This window comes from Calypte anna, chromosome 2, assembly GCF_003957555.1.
Source record: "Calypte anna isolate BGI_N300 chromosome 2, bCalAnn1_v1.p, whole genome shotgun sequence".
In the NCBI taxonomy this organism is placed as follows: domain Eukaryota; kingdom Metazoa; phylum Chordata; class Aves; order Apodiformes; family Trochilidae; genus Calypte; species Calypte anna.
The window spans coordinates 108,123,046-108,149,738 of record NC_044245.1 but is presented as its reverse complement, the minus strand read 5'-3'; the positions used below and the strand labels follow the sequence as shown (position 1 = coordinate 108,149,738).

The following is a 26,693-nucleotide window of genomic DNA, read 5'->3' as shown; positions in this document are numbered from 1 at the left end:
AAGGTGTCTTAATGTTTTGATGTTCATTAGAAATCCACCAGGGAAAGTGAGCTACAGAATACAAAGCAAAAGCTTCTCAATACTAATGAAGCACTGGACTTTCTCAAACTTGAAAATGAAGAACTGAAACGAGAAAACGAAAAGTTTTTGCAAAAAATTCGAAATAGGTAATTCCTACAATATGGTAAGCAAGCATTATTTTGAAATGAAAGTGTGAAAAGCATGCCTATAGAAGTGAACATTGCCTTGCTTTTATTTCAGGTCTGTCTGTAATTTAACATTTCAATAATTAAAAAATCACTTCAGGCTTAAATCTATAATCTAATTTATTTACCCTTTATTTGAAGGAAAATAATTACAATTCTTTAAAAGAGAAAATACATACGTTGACAATTAAAATAAAACAAAATGAGGAAGATTCTAGAATTCTCTGTATCTTAACAGAAACCTCAGTCCCCAGAATATTTTGATAAAAACTTCAATGAATTTTATTTTTAATTTTTCATATATAAATGTTGTAAACAGAGAATCGGAAATACTGTATTTCTCTGTTTTCTCTGAATTCTTTTAAGACATTTTGCATATATCTGTGATATAGAAATTTGTTCATAAGTGTTATGTTTACTCCATGAAATTCTAGTTTCATTAAATTTCCCCAAAATTGTGTTCTATGGTGGCTGTCATATTAAATAAGAAAGGAAAATTGTTCTTGCAGTAGTAACTTAGAGGAGAGTCTCAAATGTCTCAATGCATTCAAAAAGAAGATACACTCCCTCAGTTAAGTTAAGACTGCTTTACTGACTAAATATGAATGTCTTCTGCATAAATTTTCTGAAGCAGCTACAGAAAAGGTACTGTGCTTCAGACCTTCATGTGCAGCTCACAGTTCAGATGCCAACTAGCTTTAATTGGGGATTCCTTGAGTAGGAGAGTTTATCCTCAGTCAAACTTCAGTGCACTAATTTAATGTATTTGTAAAGATACCTGATTAAAGAATGCAATAATGCATGCATTTTCAGTCTCTAGGGGCCACTTTCAATACAGTTTTGCCAAGCAGTATTCCCACACCTTTAAGGCTTTCACCAAGTTTGTTTCAAAGTGGTAAGAGGTACCATCTGTATATGGATAAATGGTTAAGGCTTTCAGAGAAGAGGTTTCTCACTTTGTCCAAATTTTCCTAATACTTTTCAGTTCTTTGGATAGGTGGTAAACCGTCAGTTACCCCAACTTTATTCTGTGCAAATTCTTCTCCTTCCCTTACCCCATTTTCATTGATGAACACAATATTAAATGGAATGGAATATCTGGACAGTTTATGTCACCTCTTCCACACCCAGCCTTCTTACTAGGGTGGCAGAGTGGAAGAAAGAGAAAGTGCAAGTGATGTTCAGCATTAGCAAAACCACTTTTGTATTACTAACAGTATTTTAGCCACTTATGCAATGCATAGCACTGTGCAGGCTGCTGTAAAGAAAGTTAACTTCACCTGAGCCACACCCTGTAAACCTGTCCAGGGGACTCCATTCCTCTTCTAAACTTCACTGCTGCTCAGAATTATCTTCAAAATATGACTAAACCTGCTATTAACATCCTCAGTATCCCCAGCTGTCAGAAACAGTTTTGCTACCAATATCTTGCTCTTGTCAAGACCAGAGCTTTCTTTTTACCCTTGCTTTGAAGTTGAGGAGCATCTGTTTGGCTGGGGTTTTCTTTGTCATCACTCTGTACCTCATTACTTCTCAATAGTGTGACCATACTATTTTTACTAATTGATTTTTTGTTAATATGCATTTACCAACATCAACTACATGGTCAGAAAGGTCAAAGATTTTCATGCTGCTATAAAGTTAATTTTCTTCCTTGCTTTGAAGGGGGTTTGCTTGCCAGTCAGTGACTGTATTTTCATTTTGGGGTAGTCTCTTCCTATCCCCAGCCCTCTGAAGTATCTGCTTTTTCTTTTTTTCACAGATCTGAATAAATTAGGGAAGCTTTTTTTCCGCTACTGGGGATCCTATTTCATGGAGAGACTTAAACTTGTTGCTTACAACTATGATGGGGATACCATTTAATCAATTTATGACTGACTCTTCTTGAATACTGTTTCTCTTAATAGGGAAAAAAAAGAATGTGTTTTTTTTCTTTTTTTTTCTCAAATTGCCTTATTGCTCGAAACAGGCAGTTTTCTTAACTGAGTGTATAGACATCTTCCTTCAAATAGATGTAGAATCCTTACCTCCTCTAGCTTCTATATTTTCTAAAATGAATGTCATATTCTCTCAGTATCTTTTATGGAAACATTGAGGCAGGCCTGCTTGTTAGAATCAGAAGTGTACTTTAAATTTTATTGATTACATTGATGAAGACATCTTTTCATACTGATACTGAGTGCTGGGAAAGAGGCTCCAGAAATAATTTAGCTTTTGGTAAAATGACCTTGAAGTACTTCTTTTCCCAGAGTATTCCAAGATGTGTTTCCAGGTAATTTGTGACTAAGCATAGAACGTTCTAAAATATTCAGTTTATGCAAACAAATATTTGGGGAAAAAAATCAATTACTAGAACAAAATAAAATTTGTTCTTCATATGAATATGGACCATTCATCTGTGTTGTCTTTCCTTCATAGTATGTTAAGCATCTTGGATGGAAGAAGGTGAGAAAAAAAAATGTGCATTTGACTTGGTATTTAGTGTCTGGGTATATCTTACAGACAGTAGTTCTTAAGTAGTTCTTAAGAACTTAGTTCTGTCAGCTGTAGTCCACTTGCTTTTTTGCTTGAAATATGTTTCTCTTTCATCCAAGCTTAAAGTGTTTTAACCTCCATGGTGATGGATAGCCCTTTATGCATCAAAAAAATTTGGTCCACATAGAATGTACAGGAAATCAGAGTGGAACAGTCATAATTTGGTTTTGATATTTACACCTTTTTACTGTCATAGACATTTCAGAGGTATTTGTGAAACAATTTAGTCATTAGATTCCCCAAAGAAGATTACCTACACTTATACCCATTTTAAGAATCAACCAGATGTGTATTTTTGTGGGCTTTTCAGTGCTGGCTGTTTCAAAGCTTCCCTGGAGAAAGTGAGTAGTTACTTGCACAGTGATTTTTTGTCAGTATTTTAATATATGTGTTACTTTCTCGAAGTAATTTGTTTCTGGTAGATAATTTTTTTTCCTACTTAGGCTACTGTAAGTAATGTTCATATGAGAAGCTACAGGGTATATGGATATATTAACAGTGCTTAATTAGGAGAAATGCATGTGTCATAAGGTATGTGATTTATAAGTTTTCTACATGTGGAATTTGCAAAATAAATTCATCTATCTCTGATGCAATAATTATTCAGACCTGGTTCAGATTCAGGTCACAAGACCATATGTAGATAAACTTTTTTATTCGAAAGTGATGTGGTTGTGATCTGAATATTTCAAGTCAATATTATCAGGGGTTATAGGATTCAGAAACTGGATTCTGCACCAGAGCAGTCTGTGCCTGAGGGACTGCACCTGTGGGAGGGACTCATGTTGGAGGGGTTCCTGAAGGACTCTCTGCCATGAGAGGGACCCCGCGTTGGAGGGGGTGAAGGCTGTGAGGAGTCCTCCCCCTGAGGAAGAAGGAGTGGCAGAAACATCGCGTGGGGAACTGACCCTAAAACCCCCTGCCGCTCCCCTGTGCCCTGAGGGGGAGGCAGCAGGGAAGCAGTTTGGGCCCAAGAAGAAAGGAGGGGTGAGGGGAAGGCATTAAGATCTGGTCGTCTTTTCTGTTTCTCCTGGTAGTTTAAATTTAATTTTTTTTCTTCCTCAGTTGAGTCTGTCTGGTCTTGCCTGTTATAACTGAGAAGTGAAAATCTTCCTGTCCTTGCCCCAATCATTGAGCCTGTGGGTGGATTTTCTCTTCCCTGTCCCACAGTGGAGGTGGGGGGTGAGTGAGGATAGGCCTGGTTGATACCAGCTGGGCCTAAACTGTGACAGTGTGGAAATGATTCTTCATTCCCACTGATTTTTCATAGCATTATTTTCTTGAGCTCCTTCATCAGTCTGCTTAACTGGCAATGCACTTGCAGTTATAGCTTTCCTAAGTCACAGCCCTGGTTACTGCTCACACTGGTATTGTTTATCTATTTCATTGCTAACCTCACTGGTGTGCAGGAAAGCATAATTAGTCTATATGATAGAGGCAGACCTGTGGAAGTCTAAAGCACAGAATTATTACTGCTGTTGAAAGAGGTGGCTCCTAACTAAATGGACTTAGACTGGGAAGTACCAGACTACATCTGCTTTCCTATTACTTCCCTTCAGCCAAAAAACCTCTGTTGCTCTCTTGATGATCTTTGATTATTAACCTCTAGGGAAGATTTGGACCATTCACAAGTGTACTCATGTTTGTAGTTTTCTGCTTGTAGCAGATCTCTATCATCTCCAGTGCTTTAATTCACAGGGAAGAATTTCCTTTAGATCTGTACAAGATGCTGTGTCAGCAGCTGTAAAAAAAGACTTAAGAATTCTTTGTATTCAAGATGTCTAAACTGATAATGACACTTTGGATACTGAGGCATGGGTTCTCAGAGTTCAGAGGGGAGCACCAGTGGTGTAGTGGTATCATGCAAGATTCCCATTCTTGCGACCCGGGTTCGATTCCCGGCTGGTGCAGGAAGCTCTTCCCTTTTGTGGCAGGAGCTGCAGCCTTACAACTTCTTAGTACCTAGACCACCTGAACTCACTGCAGAGGTATGTGGCAGCATCACTAACAGTTTAAGATGGTGCAAATAGACTTACTTCATAGACACTTTGGGTTTTGCTGCTGTTACACCTCCTGTAATATCAGAAAACTGTCTGTATGTAAATTTACATGAATTGGTTATTTATGGATCTAAACAGGGTCTGCAGGGTTGTGACACTGCTGACTTGTGGTCACAGTTATACTGCATTTTAAATACGATTAAGAATGAGTTCCTGTCTCCGTTAGGCTGGTGAAATGCTTGAAAATCACAACAAATTGAATCTAGGTATGGGCAATCTTTTAATAGAGAAAGGGCAATTGTAATACAACTTACAGGTATTGTTCATCAAGATGCATCTAGGCAATGTTTTCTGTTCTCTTGCTCTGTGCCTCTGTATAAACTGAGTTTTGGGAAGGAAAGCTGAGTTACTGTGGGCTTGCATTGTCTTGCAGGTTTTTCAAGGACTACTTAGAAGATGCTGCTGACTGTAAGACTGTGTATTTAGGAACCAGCAGCTCACAGGCACACTAAAAGTAGAATGTGCAGAGGCAGCATATGTGTATTAAATAATCCATGAAATATAATCCTTGTGTGGTAGAAATCTTTGGAGTTTAGATGGTAATTGTTTCCTTTCTTTAACTGTCAAATTACATCCTGTATTAAAGGAGATGATCTTGGAAGGAAATAACCTGGCTACGAGTTTAGCTAAGCAAATGTGTGATCCCTGCCAATCTGGGGTGGGTTTGCAAGTTTTGGAAACAATGTTGCATACCCTCTGAAGATCCTTACATTGCCATTTAAGTTTACCATTCTCATTCATTAGATGCTCAGTGGTAGTAAAGTTTATTTTTCAGTGTTCCCATTCTTACAGAAGAAACCCAAAACATTCCATCCAAAAATATTAAATTCTAATGATATTGAGGTTGTCTTCTATCAGATGAAGTATCACCAAAGTTTAGCTGTAAGGGTTTTTTTATTTGTTTGTTTGATTTTTGCTGTGTAATCTAACTTCTACTGAAAGCATTTTGTATGCAAACTAAAATTGGTTTAGGTGACCTAAGAATTCTGCAAATAGCGATGTACATAGCAATTTGAATTTAACAGGTGTATGACTAACCTGTATCACTGCACTTGTCTGAAGCATCCTAGACGTGTCCAATTATTATAAGATAGATGAACTGAGACTGTGTGACCAATTTCAACACTTCCAAAAGGATTGGTTTTGCCACTTTTTTCTCCCTCAAAAATGGTAGGTTTTATATTATATTTGGGAAGTGTGGCCCAAGAAAGATGGTTAATATTCAAGGATTCAAGCTCCTTCAAGTTCAAGAGCAGTCCTTTCCAATGAGTAGGAAGTCAGGGGAAAATTCCAAGGGGCCTGCATAGTTAGTAAGGAGACCTGGGCAAAATTGAGACATAAAAAGGAAGCATAGAGAAGGCAGAAGCAGGGACTGGTAACCTGGAAGGAATACAGAGGCATTGTCTGAGCACACAGAACTGCAGCTGGGAAAGCCAAAGCCAAATGGAATTGAGTCTGGCAAACGATATCAAAGGCAAAAAGAAGCACTTGTCTGAGTGCTCATAGAGAAGCTCTTGATAATAAACCATCTGCATGAACAGAGAGTGAAATGGGTTGAAGACTGGCTGAATGGCCAGGCCTAGAAGTGTTTCTCAGCAACACAAAGTCAAGTTGGAGGCCAGTAACTGGTGGTGTACCCTAGGGATCAATATTGGGTCCAGTCTGGTTTAACATCTTCATTAATGATCTGGATGATGGCGCAGTGTACATTCAGAAAGTCTGCTGATGACATCAAACTGGAATGACTGGCTGATAGGGTGTAGGGCTGTGCTTCCATCCAGAGGGACCTTAAAATGCTGGAGAAATGGGCCAAAAGAAACTTCATGAATTTCAGCCCGTTGCCTGCAGGTTGAGCGGGGTTATCCTTCCAGTCAGCACTGGTGAGGCTACGCCTGGAGTACTGTGTCCACTTCTGGACTCCCCAGTAAAAGACACACATGGTCATAATGGAGAAAGTTCAACAAAGGCCAACAAAGATGATGAAGGGACTGGAGCATCTCTCCTTTAAGGAAAGGCTGAAAGACTTGGGACTGTTCAGCCTGGAGAAGAGAAGGCTCAGGGGGAAGTCTTAATAATGTATATAAGTACCTGAAGGCAAAGTACAAAGAGAATAGAACCAGCTTCTTTTGAGTGGTGCCCGGTGACAGGACCAGAGGCAATGAGTGCAAAGCAAAATACAGGATGCTCCGTATGGATATCAGACATCTCTTTTTCACTGTGAGAGTGACTGAGCACTGCCACAGGCTGCTGATGCAGGTTGTGGATTCTCTATCCTTGAAGATATTCAAAGCCATCTGGACACAGTTCAGGGCATCTGTCTCAGCGTGTCCTTCCTTGAGCAGGGTAATTGGATCACATGAGCTCCAGAAGAACCTTCCAATGTCAGCCATTCTACATTGCAGGTTAACAGTAGAGATTTATAGGAAAACAAACAAATACATATAATTGCTTCAAAGCCATGACCTCTTAGGGCTTATACTCATGAGTAAAGAAACTTTAAAACCTTGCGGAAGACCTGAGTTTATTCAGCATCGAATAGCAGTATGATAAAGTACTGCTTTGGTTTTTAAATGTTTCTAGCTTTACTTAGTCAATAATGGGTTTTATTTTTATTATAGTTAATATAATTTATAAAAATAAATATTAAAGTGGCTGGTTTATTTCAACAGTTCAAGAAAAAAGAAGGCATATCAGTCAGAAATCAAAATACACTGCGAGAACCTTTCTAAGATTGAAGAGGAAATAGAAAGACTAAATGAAGATATCCGTCGTGCTGAACTGTCCTACAGTGAAGCAAAAAAAAAGTATGATGACTTAAAAAAAACCAGAACTGCAGAAGAAATGTCTTATGAGGTAAATTTTTAAATTCAAAATCATACTTTAGAGTAGAAGAATAGACAATAGTGATCTTTGCATCACAGAATTACTGGGCAAGGAACCTAATATTAAAAAAGCAAAATTTAAATCTGTTGATTTTAACTGCATTTTAAAACAGTTGAAAAATAGCAAGTTTCTCTGGCAGAGAAAATTGGTTACTAACTGGTTGTAGGTAATGGCAGGCTAAAAAAGTTTACACATTAAGTATTCTCAACTATATAAAGATTTTCCTGGGTGATTTAAAATTAATAGTTACAGTCTCATTCTTTATGCAACTAAATTATTAGAGGAATTTGTAAAACAATGTAGTTTTACTTGATGATAAATATAACCATTGCAAATGGAATACTACATTAAAGTATTTATTTAACTATAATTTGGATTTCGGACATACATTACATCCAGCAAGCAAATTCTTAATGATAAGTCACAGAACTGTTATCCTAGAAGTGATACGAGTAGGATAGTTATATCAGAAAGGGATAAAACATGCTCAGATTTTTACTGGATACAAAATAGTCTCATCATTTAAAACATAAAAGGTAGATGTTTTAAAATGTTGAATATTTGGTGTTTAATATCCATTTAGGTTTAATATCCATTGCTTTTTCTAATAGTATAGTCTGCATTTATTTACATCTTGTGTCTGAGACTATGTTGTAGTTTCCTTTTTAATGTAGTTTTATGATACTTGAGAAAAAATTTAAAAGGTATGATCATCCTTACTATGACATTGAATTTTCATTGCTGTTGTCCACTAACTTGTTTTCTTATGCCTTGTACATGTATTTGGGTTTTTTCTCTAAGAATTTAGAGTCAAATCTTAAAAAAGAAATTGAAGATCAAAAAGGAGTTTGCGAATTGACTCAGGTAAATATGACAGTAACCATTTTACTAGAAATATAAATTCTTCTTCTACCTCCTTTTTACTTCCTACTAGGAATTAACTCAGAGTACCCTGTGACCAACTCACATAGAAGGCTAATGGGTTTTGCTAAGTAACAGTGCCTGTTACTAGATTTCACTAGAAAGTGAAATCAGACTTTCTTACCTTCAGTTGACACACGTGTGTAAAATAGGATGGCCCTAGCACTATTTATTCTCTGTGTGAACTGATAGATGCACACAACGCACTTTGGTGTCCCTTTTTTAATTGCCAAATGTCTCTTCTCAACTTTAGTGATTGTTTTCAACCATCCTCCAGAGAGTCTTGATATTTCTTCAGCTTCTCTGACTGAAACCCCAAATTTAGCATCACTAAAAGGGGTGTGCCATCTAATCAAAGGCTTCTGACGTATGCTGACTTCAGGGGCAACTTTTCCTTCATTTTGAAGACACTTTTAATCACCTATGTTTTTCAACTTTTAGTCTTTTAATGTTCTTCTATTTCTATAGTTTATTCTATTTCTGCTTTTGAAATGCTGACAACTAATTCTGTAATAATTTTAATAAACAGGACAGGATTAAAGCAATATATGATGAGCTAGGAGAGAAGAAAAAAGAGAAACTCAAGAAAGGAAAGGAAGATATGAAGAGGATAGAAGACGTTGAGAGAAAAATAGCTGATCTAGAAGAAAAATTTAAAAGAAATAAAGATATATGTAAAGATAACCATAAGGTAAAAGTGGTAGATTCTGGGCCACTCACTAGCATAATTTTTGTCTTTATTTGAAAAACATAAGAGGAAGCAGAGGTCCATAGCTCAAAAGAGTTGGGTACTGCAGCTGTGCTGTTGTGCTGTCACAACATAACATAACAAAACACAACATAATTCCAAGTTTATCTTTGAACTTGCCTTCTGTTAGAAAAATCTTTCTGTCTCTTAACTTCTGTGTTGGTTTTGGGGTTGTTGGTGTTTTTGTTGTTGGTTTGGTTTGGTTTGTTTGTTTGTTTGGTTGGTTGGTTGGTTGGTATTGTTGGATTTTTTCTCTTTCCTTTTTTAACAGACTTTTTAGTAACACTGTTTAGTATGTGCTTGTTTCCTTTACACTTTGCTCACTTATCAGCTGAAGAGAGTAACCACTCAAAACTTTTGTTCTAGAAATGCTGGACTCGATGATCTTGAAGGTCTTTTCCAGCCTGAGAAATTCTATAATTCTATGATTCCATATGGCATCATGACATATGTGAAAATCCTTGCAAAGAAGTCTTGCCAAATGTGCACTGCCCTGCATTATATGAATGTGTTGTTGAGCCTGTTAAGTTTAGATACAGAATTTTTAAATTTTTGCTCAAAGCTAACAGAAAAAGAACTTGTGTCTGGCCTTAGCAGGAAGGTTTTTATGCAGAATCAGTCTGTAGATTTATAGTTCTGTTATCCAACTACTTGTAAATAGCTCGTCATAGGAGATTGTGTTCTTGACATAGTCTGCATCTAGTAATACTTCACTGTTTTCAGATGAGAGATGGAAGATGCTGAATAGTTTGAGTTCAGGTAATGGCTCATGTGATGGTTTATTTTTGATGCAAGTTTAATGTGTCAAATTGAAAAATAATAATAAAAAAATCCATCTAATAGCTAACAGTATTTTCAAAACAACACATTAATGGCAGTGAGTAATGTTGTTAGCCCTTCCCCAACTAAAACTAAGTAGAAACAATGTGACAAAGATCACATCATTAGTTTCCCAGAAACCTGGAGAGGTGTGGTGTAAATTATACATCATAGTCTATAGCTGTGTATTTGCCTCTGTTCTAAAAGGTTGGAAACAGAGTTTGCTCAAGCAGATTTCTATGTGAATGCTATGTGAAAGATGATGTTCTTAACTTCAACAAAGAACTTTCTCAGTGATTGAAGGTTTAAATTATTGCTTCAGAATGGAATTATTAAAGCCTATTTTTATATTCTTTGTTATGTTGTCTAAATGGAATTTAAATATTTGGATAACATTTATGTAAGCACACTTAGTAATGTAAAATTTTCCTTATTACATGTATTAAGAATATTTTCTGTCATGTAATGTGTGATGCTCACACTAATTATGCAAATGAAAGTGACACAATAGGCAAGAATTGTTTTTCATGAGGTGCTAATTAACAAAGGATTAATGAAAAATATAAAAATTAAATATCCCAATATTTTCTTTCCTATTCCTCCTTTTCTTAGCTCTACTCAGCTGTATTTTTCATAGTTAGTGATAATAAGCAATAAACATTGATTTTACCCTGTATGCAAATTCCATTGAAGCTATTCCAAGTAGATATTTTGATTTCAGAACTTTATCTGTAACTTTGATGGCAGAAATAAAGAAGCATGAGATGCAGAGTAAACAGAGATGTTTTGCTGTAGGCTGATAAATACTATATGAAATAGCAGAAATATTCTGTTCTAAATGTGCATTTTTTTCTTTCAAAGTGTAAATTATATAAACTTTCATAATGGAAGATTGGGTATGGAAGGGAAAACAAAAAAGCTTATGAATGGTAACTGCTAGAGTATTTAATGAGTAATACATTTTCTGATTTCTATAGAATGTAGGACAATATTTTTTGAATACTAACATGTCTGTTTATGCATGAACTCTACAGAAGCTCTCCTATTTGGATCAGAGGATACGAAACCTAGATAAACAGCAGAAGCAAGCTAAACAAGAACTGGAACAAAAAAAAAGTACCATGCAGCAACAATTATGTGACATAGAGGTGAATAATTTAATGCTTATATGGCTTTTCTGGAGTATATTTAATCTCAAAGGTTAGGCTGTCATTTCTATGCATTTCCCTTAGAACCAGATACATGCATACAGTGCTTTTACTGTTTTCTGTTTCTTGCTTGAGCTAACCTTTGAGGTACATAGTCTTGAGACAGCATAGAGTACAAAGCAGAATTGATATTGGGGTCATTGGGAAGTCCTTTTCTTTCTTCATTTGCTACCCTGGCTCAGAAAAAAAAAGAAAATATTGCCTTGGGGGCTTTAGAACTGCAACAGAGAAAATCAATAAAGGATAAAAGATTCTAGTATAAGAAGTGCCTGCTGATTGCATGTTTGCTCAGCAGATGGCATCTTTTTGTAAATGATGGTTTATATCTGCTGTATCAGTTGCTAAACTATATAATCCAAAGGGAATTACTGAATTTCATTACTGAACACTATGCTTTATATACACATGGTTATAAGCATTAGAAGAAAAAAGCATTTTCTTTCCAAGATTCTGTTCATTTTTTATTATTCTTTCCCTTTCATATTGTATAAACTCAAGTTAGATCAAACATCAAAAATCGTAGATCATCATTGATTTAAAAAAAAAAAAGAAAAAGCAAGCTTTCATGTTGTCCAGTGGGGCTTTCATGAAACCAGTCATTTCTAAGACTACTACTACTACCAAGAAAAACTCTAAGACTACCCATATAGGACAGATTCTTAAATTAAGTGTTGGAAATTCATTAATTCACACAGGCTTCTAAATTTGTGCTCTATTAAACTGCAGGTTTATCAATAGATCTTAGAACATTTGGAGATGGCTGATGAGTCAGCATAGAGGTGAATAGTAATTCTACAATACTTTTCAGTGCATTTATTTCTTGTGCTTTTAAATATTATTTTTAATGCTGCATTTTCTAGTAACTGTGAATAACTGTATCCATTGGTTACTTGAGCAGTATTTGAGTTTGTGTTCTGGAGAAGTATGAGAGGAGTGTTCTGGGCAAGTGAAGTAAAATAATGCACAAAGCCTGCTTTATGAGATCTGTAGAGCTCTGAACAATACTTGGATTCTTTAAATGTAGGGTTCTTATTGCCTGATACAGTTCCTTGTCTGTAGCAATTGAAGTTTTGTAAAAAGGGGGCTTTATAAAAGAGGCTGTCTTATTTTAAAGAAAAGTCACATTTTTAGCTGTGCAGGATCACACTATATAGTTTTGTTTATCATGTTATATTGCTTTTAAGGAAAAGTTATTTAAAGTTATAGTCAGAGATTTTAATGGTCTCCCATGATTAAGACACTGGCTTGTTTAAAGCTTGTTTAGTGTGTTGCTTAGCTGATGTTATGGAAGAAATATTTATAACTCCATAGTATTCTTAGTACAGGAGTATAATAGTCTCCAGCTTCCAGCTGATCAAGCAATTAACCCAGTCATTCATTCATACTTTACCTGTTTTAGGACAAGATCAATCACCCCCTGGAGGTGACTAAGTGATTAGTCACACTAAGTGACTTAGTTTGGTCTGCTGACATTTAAATGCCTAAAAGCTAGATACCTAGATAAAGATATATATGAATACCACCTCATAATGCATCAGTAGTCTTCTTCAGGAGCTAAGAGTAATGTAGTTCCTGTATTGAAGAGCTGAATGATCAAGTTCCAAGGGACTCATTCAGCTTAGGCAGGGTACTGGAGAGTTTTCAACTGCAATAAACCATAAAGAGTGGGTATGCAGTCTGTTGCTGCTTGGATCACAGAATGTAGAGGATCTCACCATTTTCGTCCTAAAACTTGATTGTAAATAGTAGGTATTATTTTATATAATAGGTACCAGATTGCACAGACTCAATGGGTATAATTCCATGTGCTTGGAAACCAACATTTTCAGGCTTTATCTGCCTTCTTGGTTAAAAAATCCTTTAAAAAAAACAAACCAGGAAGTCAGAGAGACCAAATTCTTCTTCATTGGCACATTTGTTCTAACATAGCTCATACGTTAGAACCTGGCTCTTCGGCAAGAAAAGTGTCATGGCTTCTTTATGGCTCTATTTTATTTATATCTGGTGTGGATATCTCAATCATATCAGATTTCATCATTTGTGAAGTTTAAGACCACAACAGTTCATGCAGACATTGTGTATATCACAGTCCATCACATTTCTCCATATTCTCCTGGTACTAAGCCTAAAACTAATATGATTTTTCCTCAGAGGTTTGAGGCTCTCTTTGGGTGGTTCAGTTGCATAGGGATTTGCATCAATTACCATATCTGCATTTTCTTTCTAAAGATTCTGTGTTCTTACAGGAAACCTGAAATTTCCATCTAATACTATACAGATGTGTTGAGCTTTTACAAAGTTCAGAGACTTTAAAGATGTTGTGTTCCTTTTGTACCTTGTACACCTTCATATCTGTGCTAATATCTGTTGCAAAAACACTGATTCTTTGGTTTTTTACAGATACCTTTTAGATATACCTTTAAAAAGCAATTCTTTCATAAGGAAAAAGATCATTAGGCTATGCATCCGGCTGCTGCTTCAGAAAAATGGAGCAGTATCTAAAGAAGAAATTTTAAAAATGCTGATCTTTATTTAAATACTGTGATGCATTTTTTGCTTACTGAATTGTGAGATCTTGAAATGTGCTACTTATACATGGATGCACTTAAATTATATGTGTATACGTGTGTATATATAAGTATAATCAAAAGGTATTTTCCTCCCTCTTAATTTAACCCGTTTGCCTAGCTTCTTACAGCCCATTAGTATGGGTTACAAAATCTAATGCAGCAAGACCACTTTAGAAGTATCATCTAAATAGGAGACTCCCACCTGTTTATTACTACTGAGCTGCTACAGTCTTTATGTTTATCTTACTCACTGTGGAGAAGCTGCAGCTTTGTTTACCAGATACTGTTGCTGTTGAAAGCAGTTTCCTTGTGTCATCAATATTTACATTTTGGAGGTCCTGCGACTTACTTGTCAGTCAGTTTTGGAATTTAAGACACTGCAATTTAATCTCTGTTCTGTACAGTAAGAATTTTAGTGAAAACAGGTTTTATTTTAAAGGTTTTCAGCAGGTTAGTGTCAGCATCTTTTTGAGATATTCACTTGTAGATGAGGAAAATAGGCAGGAGTTCAGGAATCTTGTTCTCTGTGCTTTAATGTTCAACACTCAGTAGCAGAGGACAACTGTGTTATGAATAACTTGACATCTAAAAGAGGGAAGCTCTCTGTTTTGGCAACTGAATTGATAATGGTAGTTTTCAGAGAAAATGAGTAAGCCATATTATGCCTGGAGAGTATCACTTGAAAATACTGATTTTTCCTGAAAGTTATGTGATTTGGGTACCTGCCTAAAACAGTACTACATTTTACAAGTACTTTGATAGTCTAGTAATAAATGTTAAGTAATAAGTTAAGACACTGGCTGTGCATATACAGAAATAAATAGGCCCAGACTTTTTCCTTGATGTGCAAGGCAGTGTTTATTTGAAATGCTTTGACATATGAGAGGAAAAAAAAAAAAAAAAGAATATGTATTTTTACGAAGATGGTGGCCTAAGAACATACATACAAATACAACATAGACAACAGGAATACAAGTGCCATAATAAAATGTATGGATGTATAGTAGAAGAATTATGGAAAAAGTTGGACAACTGTAACTGTATATGCAAGGCTGTGCTTATAGGAAAGCAGGATGTCCAGTTGCACTAAGTGCTTTAACTGCCCCCTCTGAAAGAAGTTCTGTTTTATTTGGATAAACAGTTTCATGGATTAATGTGCTTAAAATACATTATTTTGCAACCTATCTCTTCCTAGTTTACATGCTAAGTATCTTTTAATTTCCAGGAAAAAATTTCATTTATTTCCAAACAAGTTGCTGAGAACTCTCACGCTACAGAAAATTTAAGAAAAGAACTCAAAGAACTTAATAAATCGTGGAAAACGAAGCAAATACAGGTGGAGAAGGCAGAAAAATCTTTGACTGATTTGTGGTAAGACCTACTTATTATATGACTTTCAAAAGACAGTTGATAACTTAAACTAAAGTAATATAATAATTCTACTTTATTTCTACAATGAGAGAAAGTTTTATTATTTTATAGTATTATTTCTAGGATGTAGAATGCACCTTTCTTCGAGAATTTTAAAGTATTTTTGTCTGATAGCTGCTTGTAGTTATAATGCATCTGTAGAAGTTATTGATGATAAATGTCTGCCTACCAAATTGAATTTCAGGCATCAGAATTACTTTTGGAAATCTGATAATATTCATGGTCAGTTGCATCCTTAATTAATGGAGGATTCCACACACTCTGTGTTTTCTCTGGTTTAAGAAGTGTGGACCTACACTTACTGTGACTGATGAGTCCTGAACATGGTCTCAAAGGGCTCTATCCAACTGATAGTACTAAATGCCTTCTAGGCCATGCAAGCCTTGGAGGGCTGTATATGCTGATTGCACAGCTGGCTTACTCTGCAAGGAAAAAGGTGAACCTGCTGTGCAATGTCAAAGAGAAAGCAGCTTGGAATCTTGAATTGTACAGGATGACTAAATAGTGAAAAAGCGATCCTTGCGTCATTATACTACAGCTCCCTTTCTGTCATTTCCCTCACTTAAATACAGACAGTGTTGAAATATCTCATTTTGAGAGAGTTTTCCATTTAATTATTGACTGAGAAAAATCATATTTTTCTATGCAAACTTTTTAGCTGATTGTGTGAAGCTGGATATGTTTATATAACTCTTAATTCAGAGTGATTCAGAGGGATTTAATGTGTAGTAGAACTTAATGGACTTCAAGACTGAAAAGCAACTTTCTATGACTGAAATTCTCTTTTTTTCCACAGCTCTTTATGCAGTAGTCAGTAGCTTCTTATCAGTGACATGTTAATATTCAGAATCAAAGGGATAATATCAACACAAAATGGCACTGAATGCAGTTCCAGCAATGCGTTGTTTCTATATAGCAAAGAAGTCAATATCTCTTCCAGAGAGGAATTTTCCTGCAAATTCTAGAGCAAAATAGGTAGTAATGAAAACTGTTTTTCTTGAGAAAATGCTTTTAGAGGTCCCATCTACTAGAAATACCTGTTAACTAAAAAAAAACCTTTTAAAAAATCCCTCATCTGACTTCCAGAGTATGCAATCTAATGACCAGTATATTCTCCTTCCTTTATGCCATTCTCATAACACAGAAGGTGCAGCACATGCCAATTTCTCCAGCATGTGACTTGCTGAAAACTGACAGCATGCTTATGCCTCCTGGCTGCCAGAGCATTTAGCCTCTGTACTTGAGGAGCAAAAGACAAGAAAAGTTCGGGGTTGGTGTTTTTAATTGCTTACTCTTTCTCATTAGTGAAGATTAATGGTGACTATATTCAGAAAAAAAAAATCCTTTCAAGCTAATCTACCCTCTTCTATTAATGTTTCCAATAATCTGACATATTGCATGGCATTTCATCAATCTATTTTAAGACAGTCTGCTCTATCCATTTCCTGTTATATGTTGTGTTTGTTACCACAGAATCACAGAAAGTTAGGGGCTGGAAGGAACCTCGAAAGGTCATTAAGTCCAACCCCCCTGCCACAGCAGGGTCATCTACAGGAGGTCACATAGAACACATCCAGGTGGGTTTTGAATGTCTCCAGAGAAGGAGGCTCCAAAACCTCCCTGGGCAGCCTGTTCCAGTGCTCTGCCACCCTCACAGTAAAGATTTTCTCCTCATGTTTATATGGAACCTCCTATGCTCGAGTTTATATCTGTTGCCTATTGTCCTGTCATTGGGCATAATTGAGAAGAGCCTGACACCATCCTCCTGTCTCTGTCCCTTTACATATTTATAAACATTATTGAGGTTGCCTCTCATTCTCCTCTTCAAGCAGGAGACCCAGCTCCCTCAGCCTTTCCTCATAAGGCAGATGTTCCACTCCCTTAATCATCTTGGCGGCTCTGTGCTGGACTTTCTCAAGCCGTTCTCTGTCCTTCATGAGGTGAAGGGCCCAGAACTAGACACAATATTCCAGATGTGGCCTCACCAGGGCAGATTAGAGGGGGAGGAGAACCTCTCTCCACCTACTAACCTCCCCCTTCTAGTGCACCCCAGGATGCCATTGGCCTTCTTGGCCACAAGGGCACATTGCTGCCTCATGGCCATCCTTCTGCCCACCAGTACCCCCAGGTCCCTTTCCCCTTCACTACTCTCTATCATCTCAATCCCCAACCTGTACTGGTACTTGGGATTGTTCCTACCCAGATTCAAGACTTGTCACTTGCCCTTGTTGTAATTCATTGAATTTTTCCCTGCCCAACTCTCCAGCCTGTCTGGGTCCCTCTGAATGTCAGCACAGCCTTCTGGGGTGTCAGCCACTCCTCCCAGGTTTGTGTCATCAGTAATCTTGCTGAGAAGACACACTGTCCCATCATCGAGGTCTTTGATAAAGATGTTTAACAGGCCTGGACCCAGCACTGATCCCTGGGGGACTCCACCAGTCACAGGTCTCCATCTGGACTCTGCACCATTGATCACCACCCTTTGGGCTCTGTCGTGTAGCCAGTTCTTTATCCATCCCACTGTCCGTTCTTCTGTCCTACATTTCCTGAGCTTGCTCACAAGGTCGTTATGGGAGACTGTGTCAAAAGCCTTGCTAGGGTTAAGGTAGACTGCATCCATGGGTCTCCCTGCATCTACCTATTCAGTCACAACATCACGGAAGGCTATCAGATCAGTCAAGCATGATTTCCCCTTGGTAAATCCATGCTGACTACTCCTGATAACCTTCTCCCCTTTTATGTGCTTAGAGATGACCTCCAGGATGAGCTGTTCCATCATTTTTCCAGGGATGGAGGTGAGGCTGACCGGTCTGTAATTGCCTGGATCTTCCTTCTTGCCCTTTTTGAAGTCTGGAGTGACTTTGACTTTCCTCCAGTCCTCAGGCACCTCTCCTGTTTGCCATGATCTCTCAAAAATGATGGAGAGTGGTAGGGCAATAACATCAGCCAGCTCTCTCAGCACTCTTGGGTGCATCCATGGACTTATGTGTGTTCAATTTGCAGAATTATAACCAGTATTATGAGTAATATACCATATTAAGAATAATAACAATCGCACATGGTTCAATATTAAGTGTACTTATCTATTTGAACTGATTTTAATTCATTTCATCAAAGTGCTGATACTTGCCTGACTTCATAGAAAATCTGGGGGAAAAGGATTAACTTGTTTTACTTTTACTCTTGACTATTATTTTCAATTTTTGGCATGATCTGGTGGAGAAAGTTGAGGTAAAAGTGTCCCCTTTGCTTTCAGTCTTCTCTATTTTCCTTTTATAAGTACTTCCTAGCATTGTTAAACACCTCCTAGACTTATTATTCTTTTCATTAATGCAATGAAGAGTATAAATAACAGCTACCTGGGTGCAATAGGAATGTGAACATAATGTGATCAAAAAAAGATTAATTTGAAATAAATAATTTTTCCATAATAAATCACAACTCAGCTTTAGCTGCTAGTGAAGGGAAAATTATATACCACAGATGTCATACCTAGAAGCCATCTTACACCAGTGACTTCCAAAATTTTTTTTTGCTATCTTGGAAGAGATGAAGTCATGTCTTCACATGTGAAGCTAAGAATGAACATGAAATACATTTACTCATTTTTAAAAAATCTTAGTTAAGTTAAGTGCTAATTAAATTAGAAAGATGATGAACAAATCCTGTGAACTTAGGCTTTGTGTGAGAAGCATCCTTACGTGTAAGGGCAATTACTTATTTAAAATAAGGGCAGGAAGCACGTTAAGGTGTACTGCAGATTAGGAAGGCTGGAAGGGTGTTGCAGTGGAAAGATTCTCTGGGTAATTTCTGATGGACCTCTTAGCACTTTTTTAGAGAAGTTTTTGTAGACACTGATTTAGAGGAGGTCTTACATGCTTTAATTTTCTGCACAAGGTTTTATTGTTCTGCTTGAAGCCTTAGAAGAGACTGAGGAGGATCTTGTGATCTCCAGCATTTAGAACTAAATTCCTAAATGCACCTGTTCTGTCAAATATCAGATAATCAATAAGAAGGATAACAGTTATTGATCCCAGTTGTTCCTATATTGAGAGAGTAACTGGCTTCTGAAAAGTCAGTGAGTGAAATCTTTATGACAGATTTTTCCCTATCTGTCTTAAAATCATTTTAATGTTAAAAATAATACTGAGTTTATTCAAAAAACCCTGAAAATTAGAAAAAGAAAAAAAAAGTAGACTGAATTTCATTTCTTGAGTTATCTTTTTGTGTGTGCACATTGTGATACAGTCTTTCTTATGAACTCAACTGTTGCATTACTGACATGGCTAGATTTAGGTTATCTTGTGGAAAATCGGTTAGAAATATTTTTTTTATATATATGCTTCTGCCTAAAAGTAACAGAAATTCAGACTCTGCGAGAACAGCATTTTAGTACAAAGTGAAAACCTATGAAAATTGCTTTACCTTATGTATTTCATATGTACAAGTTAAAGAAACCATACTACTTATGGACAGATACAGAAGAGAAATATTCCACAAATAGTGTGAAGCTCCCACTTCCAGTTGCAATAAATTATAAAATAGTGGTTACTCAATATGGCACTAGACATGGCCTCATTTTGTGTCACATCATATCACTATTCAATTCTTAATCAATAGATTCTATATGTGTGGGAGTGAACCAGTCTTTCCTCTAGAAAGTTGTTTTAAAAATGCAAGAGATCGTAACACTGTGAGAGTTACGTATCTCAATAGACTCACTGGATATGGATTGGTAGGCAGAGTGTCATTAAGTGGTCTAAACATTCATTATAAGCTTTGTCATGTATCTCTGTTGTGTTTTTTTTAAAGGTTGCTACCTTTAAAATTTTTTACTACTTTTATTTTTTTTTTTAAATTACTACAACCTTTAAAACACAATGCATTTTTTAAAAGGTTGTAATTATTATTCAAGAAGACTCCTATTTTATCTGTTCTAAAATTAGCCATTAAATCTGCAAGAGTAAAAAATAGTATAGCAGAGTATCTTGATTACTTCATTGAATATTTTTTTTTCTTTCAAAGGAAAACTCGAAGTGATGTGATGTTTAAGCAGCAAAGTGTTCAGATGGTATTTAATCATCTCCAAGATGAGCTTGCAGAATATGAGAAAAGGTTAAAGCAGGAAGAGGAAGCATATGGAGAGTTACTACAGATAAGAAAGAAATACCTAAAAGATTCAGAAGTGAGTATTATCAGAGCTGGGTTTCTTTGTGTGAGAAGTGAAATGACTTATTTGGTTAGTTATGGATCTTTTTAGGTCTATAAAGGATGCCAGCTTTATCAAACATTTGAAAGAAGTAGAATCTTTGTGTCCATATGCAAGAGGTTCCAATTAAATTAATGGCAATTTTCCTATAGAAGGCTTCTTTATTTCTGTGAATAAAGCAGTAGTTCTAGGAAAATTATAAAATTGTTAATTTACTTTGACATTTTTAATTTTTTAATTAATGGTTAGGACTATTGCATACTTTCTCTTCCCTGTTTTCCCTTGCTTTGATTTGTGGATAGCTCTGGGAAAGAAAAGACAAGACATGACTTGTGCTAACCTGAAAACCTTTTCCATCTTTTCACCAAGTGCACGGTAAAAAATAAGTATCAGATAATTTTCACTAGGATCACTATCAGTAAGTTACCATTCCTTTTTACTCACTGAAGTTCAACACTAGAGCACAGTGCATGCAATCTCTCTTGATAGTGCAGCACTTTGATCCTTTGAATAAAGCTATTTCTGGACTATTGGGAGGTACTGCATAGGAGACCCACATCTGGATTTTAGGTGCTGTGGTTGATACCTGGCAGATGGGAGCTGGAGTCTGTGTAGATGTAACTGAGGAATCAGAGCTGTTTGAAATAGAAGTGTAAAATGCACAGTCATAATAAAAAAAAATCCTCAGAGAAGTCAGATCCAATACAAATCTTTATGTTCTTTTCTGTTTTATTTTTGTATTTAAGCTTTTTTTACCCTAAGAAAATAGATAGTTGCCTAATTTTAAAGTATGCATTTCTTTTTTTTTCTTTACATGAAAATTATAGCATTAAAATGTTTCTCCTCTGAGGAGACTTTCACAGATGAAGATTTTTGCAATTGTATATGTGTTGAAAATAATTAAAATATTTACTTTTGCTCTTGTGCTCATCATATAATTTTCTCAGTTAGATGAGAACAGTTTAAATAAAGTAAGCTACCGAATTACATTCTCTTTACTATTTACTCTTCCTGTTTCCAATATGTTAAATAATCTTTCTGTTTGTTTTTAAAAAATCTCTACTGATCAGGATATGAAAGGGAAATATCAACCATAAGAGCATGTTTTTAAAAACAGAGATTGGTACTTTATTACTTTTTACAGAGATACTAATCCAATCAAAATACTTTGTTTGGCTCTGTTGTTGTGTTAAATTGATTCTGATAACAAAACCACTTGCCAGTGTGCTGATTTGCTCATCATCACTTTACTTTCAAAAATAACATTCAGGATAATTTGGTGATTTCCTTATCTCCTTCTCTAGAACAGCAAGATTTTTTTTCCTGTGTCCTGTTTCATCCTGTCTCATTTCTTCTCCCATCTCCTTTAAACATTGATTTATGGGTATTTCATGAAGTACAGAGCTCTTAACACTATTTTGTTATTAATATAATGTGATGAGTTACAAGATTATGCCAAGCTTTTGGTGGTTAAATATAAGTAGAAATAGTGTGCTGCTTGCTTGAAAGACTATTTTAGTTTTTACTGGAACACATTGCTGGTCTCTGTGATGACAACTCTCTCTAGGCCTACCACTGGAATAGACGAGCATACTGTCACCCTTTGAATAGTTGCTTTGTTATTACCTACTTATTTTAATGTGGTTATTCATTATTTTGGAAAAGTACAGATAAAAGCATTTATTAATGAAAATAAAATCCCAAGCCCCACTGATATATTTGCAATTAAAAAAAAACAACAACAACAAACAAACCAGAAATGGAAAACTGAGTATGTCCTAAATATTTATGTTACATTGAAGAGAACTCTCTTTGCCTCCTCACACCGAGTTCATTTCCTGTCTTTTTCAGCCTAGTCAGGAAAGACTAAACTACTGTTAGTAGTAACACCAGCAAAGCCAAATAATCCTTCAGTACCTCATGGACAATAAAAAAATGTCACCTGGGTCTGCAGTTTACTACCCAACAAAAATGGGCTAAAGCCAAAGTACCAGAGTGTGGAGGAGGTTTTTCAGGGCAACTGAACAAGGATTTACAGCCAGGCTCTTTGAGGAGATAATCTGTGATTTGTGGGACATGGCTTTTAGAAGGATGGCCAGTGTGGCTCTTGGGAAAAGGTCACTTGGACAGCTTTCAGAACTGACAGTAAAAAGTCAAATCTGCCTTGCTTTCATGCTGGCTGATAAGTATAAATTTTCTCCTTCTATCAGAATGAATTGAATGAAAAAGTATTTAAATTCTGAACTGAACAATTTCTGTAAAAGTTCTGACTTCAGGTGATGAGGTACAATGTTTATAAGGCTTTGTAACCCAGGGTGTAGACATGAAAGCTGGTTTACTGAAGCAGGAAAGAAACATCAGACAAGTTTTCACAGTCTGTGTTTCTCTGAATCTGGGTGAGACCATCCAATCACCAACTCAGTAGGAAGAGACTAAGTGTATTTAAGGTGAGAGAAAGGATGAGTGAAAAAGCAGCCCTCACAGGATTAATTCCCATTAGGAGGAAACACTAAAAAACCAATGCACTAACGTCTAGAGAGCAGAGTACAGGAAACAGATCAAGACATCCTAATCTAGGGGTTCTAGAAATTCTAGTGAGATATATTGAACAAAAGCTGCCTTGATAGCTGACAAAAATCAGAATACTTTGTTTCAAGTGTCATGAAGTACAAAAACTAAAAGGGGATATTTCCTATATAAACTGAATATATATAGTTATGTCATACGTATTCATAGGTGAAAACAAAACCTCAGGCAGCTCAACGTAACTTCTGTCTTTCAGTTTGGGAGAAGTGCTGTTAGAGGCTTGATTCAGCACCATGTTTAATCAAAGAAACAAACTTTTGACTCTTAAAATGGAAAGATAAGCCATAGTTCCTTCTGCTTAAGGGGAAATGAAAATGTACATGTCCATTCAGAAAGGTAGAGGTGTACAGCTGGCAGTACAGTTTGGAGGTTAGAATTACCAGTCCTCCTCATTATTTCATTTTTAGGATGTACAGGTGTGAGCCATTCATTACACATGATGCAGAATAGAATGATGCAGTAATAAATGGAAAGACCAATGAGATTGAAAATCCCAGCTTGAGATCTATGAAAATGTCTAATAAAATGACCTTTTTGTGATGATTTGTAGATTTTGAGAGGGTGAGTAATAGCCAATAAGTGAGAACAAACATAAGGGAGGAAAAACTTTTTGCTGAGAAAAAAAAAATTTTAATAGCTTGGCAGGAAGAGGAAAGAGAGTGACATCTTTATTCAAGCAAAAGGTCCCTCTCTCCTAGAGGCTAGATGGAACTGTTAAATCCATAAAAGGAGATTAAGGAATCTTTTACCAAGAGATTAACTGATCAGAAAAGAGGTGAAGAATATGGTGAGAAAACAAGGAATTCTTGCTGTCAGCATCCTATTGGGAAATAGAGTTGAAGAGTGAAGGGAAATGGAGTTTAAGACTGATCTTGATAAAGGAGATTCTACATAAGAAACTATTGGCTTCAGCACAGATCTAGACAGAGAAAGAAATTTTGTGAGGAAAGTCTTAGCAGTTCATTGAGGGGCAGAAACTCTCTACTCATGATCAGGTCTGAATAGGATTAGAAGCTGAAGAACCTGTGTGCGTGGCTCTTGCTGGAACACCATCATTTCTGATTTGGCTGGAGAGCTGAGTCACTGATGTGCCTATAAGGGTTATAAGACTGTGACACATGAATGTAATAAATGTAACAGCTCAGTACAAGGTATGATTTTTGTTCTACAAACATATGTGCTTCTAAATGTGGTAAAATTTACATGTATAGTAATGAAGTTATACTTTATAGGTGTGCTTTAACACTGTGCTATTTCTAACTACTGTCACAACATCTCATTATCCTCTGTTCTATAGAGGGACTACAGTCCTCAAATTATCATATTGCTATTTGGTTCAGTGCTGATATGTTCTGTATTAAACACAGAGATAAGAATTCCGTGACATAATAATTCATAATGAGTGTTGGATCATGTTCATAATGATTATATCGGGTCTTGTTTTCTTAACCTCAAAACAAGCCTGCCTGATCTTATTTTCCGCTGCTAATGTGATTATTGTACTTCCAATTAAAGTAGCTTTGAAAATGGTTACAGTGGTTTTCGAAGATTGAGCAGAGTGTTTTGACTGACCAAAACTCTCTTGAAATGTGAAAAATTTTCCTCTTGTATTTGCTGTTGGACATGTGGTAATATATATATGAAGTGCTGATGTATAAAATGTTAAAATAATATATATATAAAATTGTATTATTGATAAACACATTAAGTACTGTTGCCCAAAGCTTTAACAGTTGCACTGATATTTTTACTTTGAAAGAGGAGCAATATTTTAACTTCCTAATTCTGTTAGTTAACATTAGTCTTTTGCTAAAAAAAAAACCTCCTTACCACCCAATAACATTTCTAGATTTTATATGAGTGTACTTGAATATTATGTGATACTGGAAAGGAAGATGGTTGCAAATTAGTATTTCTTAAGCACTATACCTTAAAATTGCACCAAGTTCAGTTCAGTATTTTGTCTAAAACTGAATGATAATTTCTCAGATATACAAAAGGGCATTTGCAAATTTCTTTAATGGAACAATAACCTTGTCTCCTTATCATACCACAGAAAGTTTAAGAGAGAGGGAATTTGTTTTTTTTTTTTTAAAAAAACTGCTTTAAACTGTATGGATATTAAAAAAACTTTTGAATAAGTTATTATTTAAAAAATACACTGTGAATGTTTTATCGTACTGTTTCTACTTTAACTTAAATCTTTTTGATTTTAAAATGAACCAGGGTGTTCCTTTGAGCACTTCCTTTTCTACAGAAAAGCATTTCCTTTCCAGGGAATGATATATCAGAAAATCCATGACCAGTTATTACAAATAGTCATGATATGTTGTTTCATCAGATACTGAGAGTATTACTAATGAAATGATCTACAAAATGACATATTTCAGAAGGGATTATAATAGAAATAGGACAACATACTGCTGAAAGCTCAATTAAGAAACAGGGAAAACCAAGGCTATACCCAGGGGGCTGTTTAACATCATGGTATTAGGCAAAATCCACTGGGTGTCTTTTATCATTTACTATTTATCTGTTTAGGTCATCTTTCCTTCCAGTCATTCCTTTCCGTCTTTCAGTCTTGCTGCACTGATACCTTCAGAGCCATTTCCATCTCTTACTCTCATAAAATACTCCTAATCAATATTAATATTAGGGAAGAATATCCTATATGCTTCGTTACAGCATATCCATGTAAACACAAGAGTTCCATTTGAAGATATATGACAGAAGAGGTCTTTATTAAAAGGCAGAGAGCCACAGCTCCCTTTAGGCTATTTCATGTGTGTGGGGAGTAAGGATAACAAATAGCCTGGCTATGAAATTGTCTTTAATTAGTTGAGTCAGTGGCTTCCAACAGAGTGCTACACTGGTACATGGGACTCCTGTGTTTAAGATAGTCTTTTGAATCTTACTCCATGCTCCTGGGTTGTCTTAGTATATTGACTTACCTGCTGTCCTGTGTCCTGCTGGCAGTATTACCCAAATAACCATGCCACTGATTTTATTGGCTCGTAAGGAATCATAGAGCCTTCTGAGGAATATGCATAGCTAGAGGATGGGTGCCAAGACAGTAATAGTACACTTAGTGAAATTCAAAGGGATGTAACAGTGGATGGTTAATAGAAATTTTAAGGGATAAGTTTATGTTTCTTCATTGAAAAACAAATTATATGCATAATAATTAAAAGCAAATTAGCCTTCACTGTATTTGAAATGGTATCAATGAGAACTACTGTAATGGTCTAAAATATTTTATAAAAATTTTTAAAATTATTAATTATATTTCTAACACAGTGGCTCTTCCTAAAATTGCAAAGCAGTTTTAATTATACTTTCTTCACCCATAGTATTTAAAAAATACTCTGATTTTTGCCAAGGATTCTCTTCTAATTTGGAAGAAATTCTTTTCCACATTTTCTGTTATTAATGTGGGAATTAAATAGAAGTTTTCCATTATTTTTTTCATGCAATCTAAAATATAGCACAAGTCTGAAATATGCATATAGAAAAATAA

The 26,693-nt window shown here is 35.9% G+C and overlaps 1 protein-coding gene and 1 non-coding gene across 2 annotated transcripts in view; both read left to right on the top strand.

Annotated features, from left to right (window-relative positions):
* CCDC178 (coiled-coil domain containing 178) overlaps positions 1–26,693 on the top strand; it is a 156,016-nt gene that overhangs the window by 25,771 nt on the left and 103,552 nt on the right. Inside the window, exons 10-16 of the mRNA XM_030444686.1 lie at positions 31–167; positions 7,471–7,654; positions 8,486–8,548; positions 9,135–9,296; positions 11,207–11,320; positions 15,176–15,321; positions 20,407–20,566. Of these exons, the coding sequence (XP_030300546.1) occupies positions 31–167; positions 7,471–7,654; positions 8,486–8,548; positions 9,135–9,296; positions 11,207–11,320; positions 15,176–15,321; positions 20,407–20,566 (966 nt within the window). The remainder of the gene's footprint in view (positions 1–30; positions 168–7,470; positions 7,655–8,485; positions 8,549–9,134; positions 9,297–11,206; positions 11,321–15,175; positions 15,322–20,406; positions 20,567–26,693) is intronic.
* TRNAG-CCC lies at positions 4,581–4,651 on the top strand. The gene has a single exon. It is a non-coding gene; the product is annotated as a tRNA-Gly (tRNA).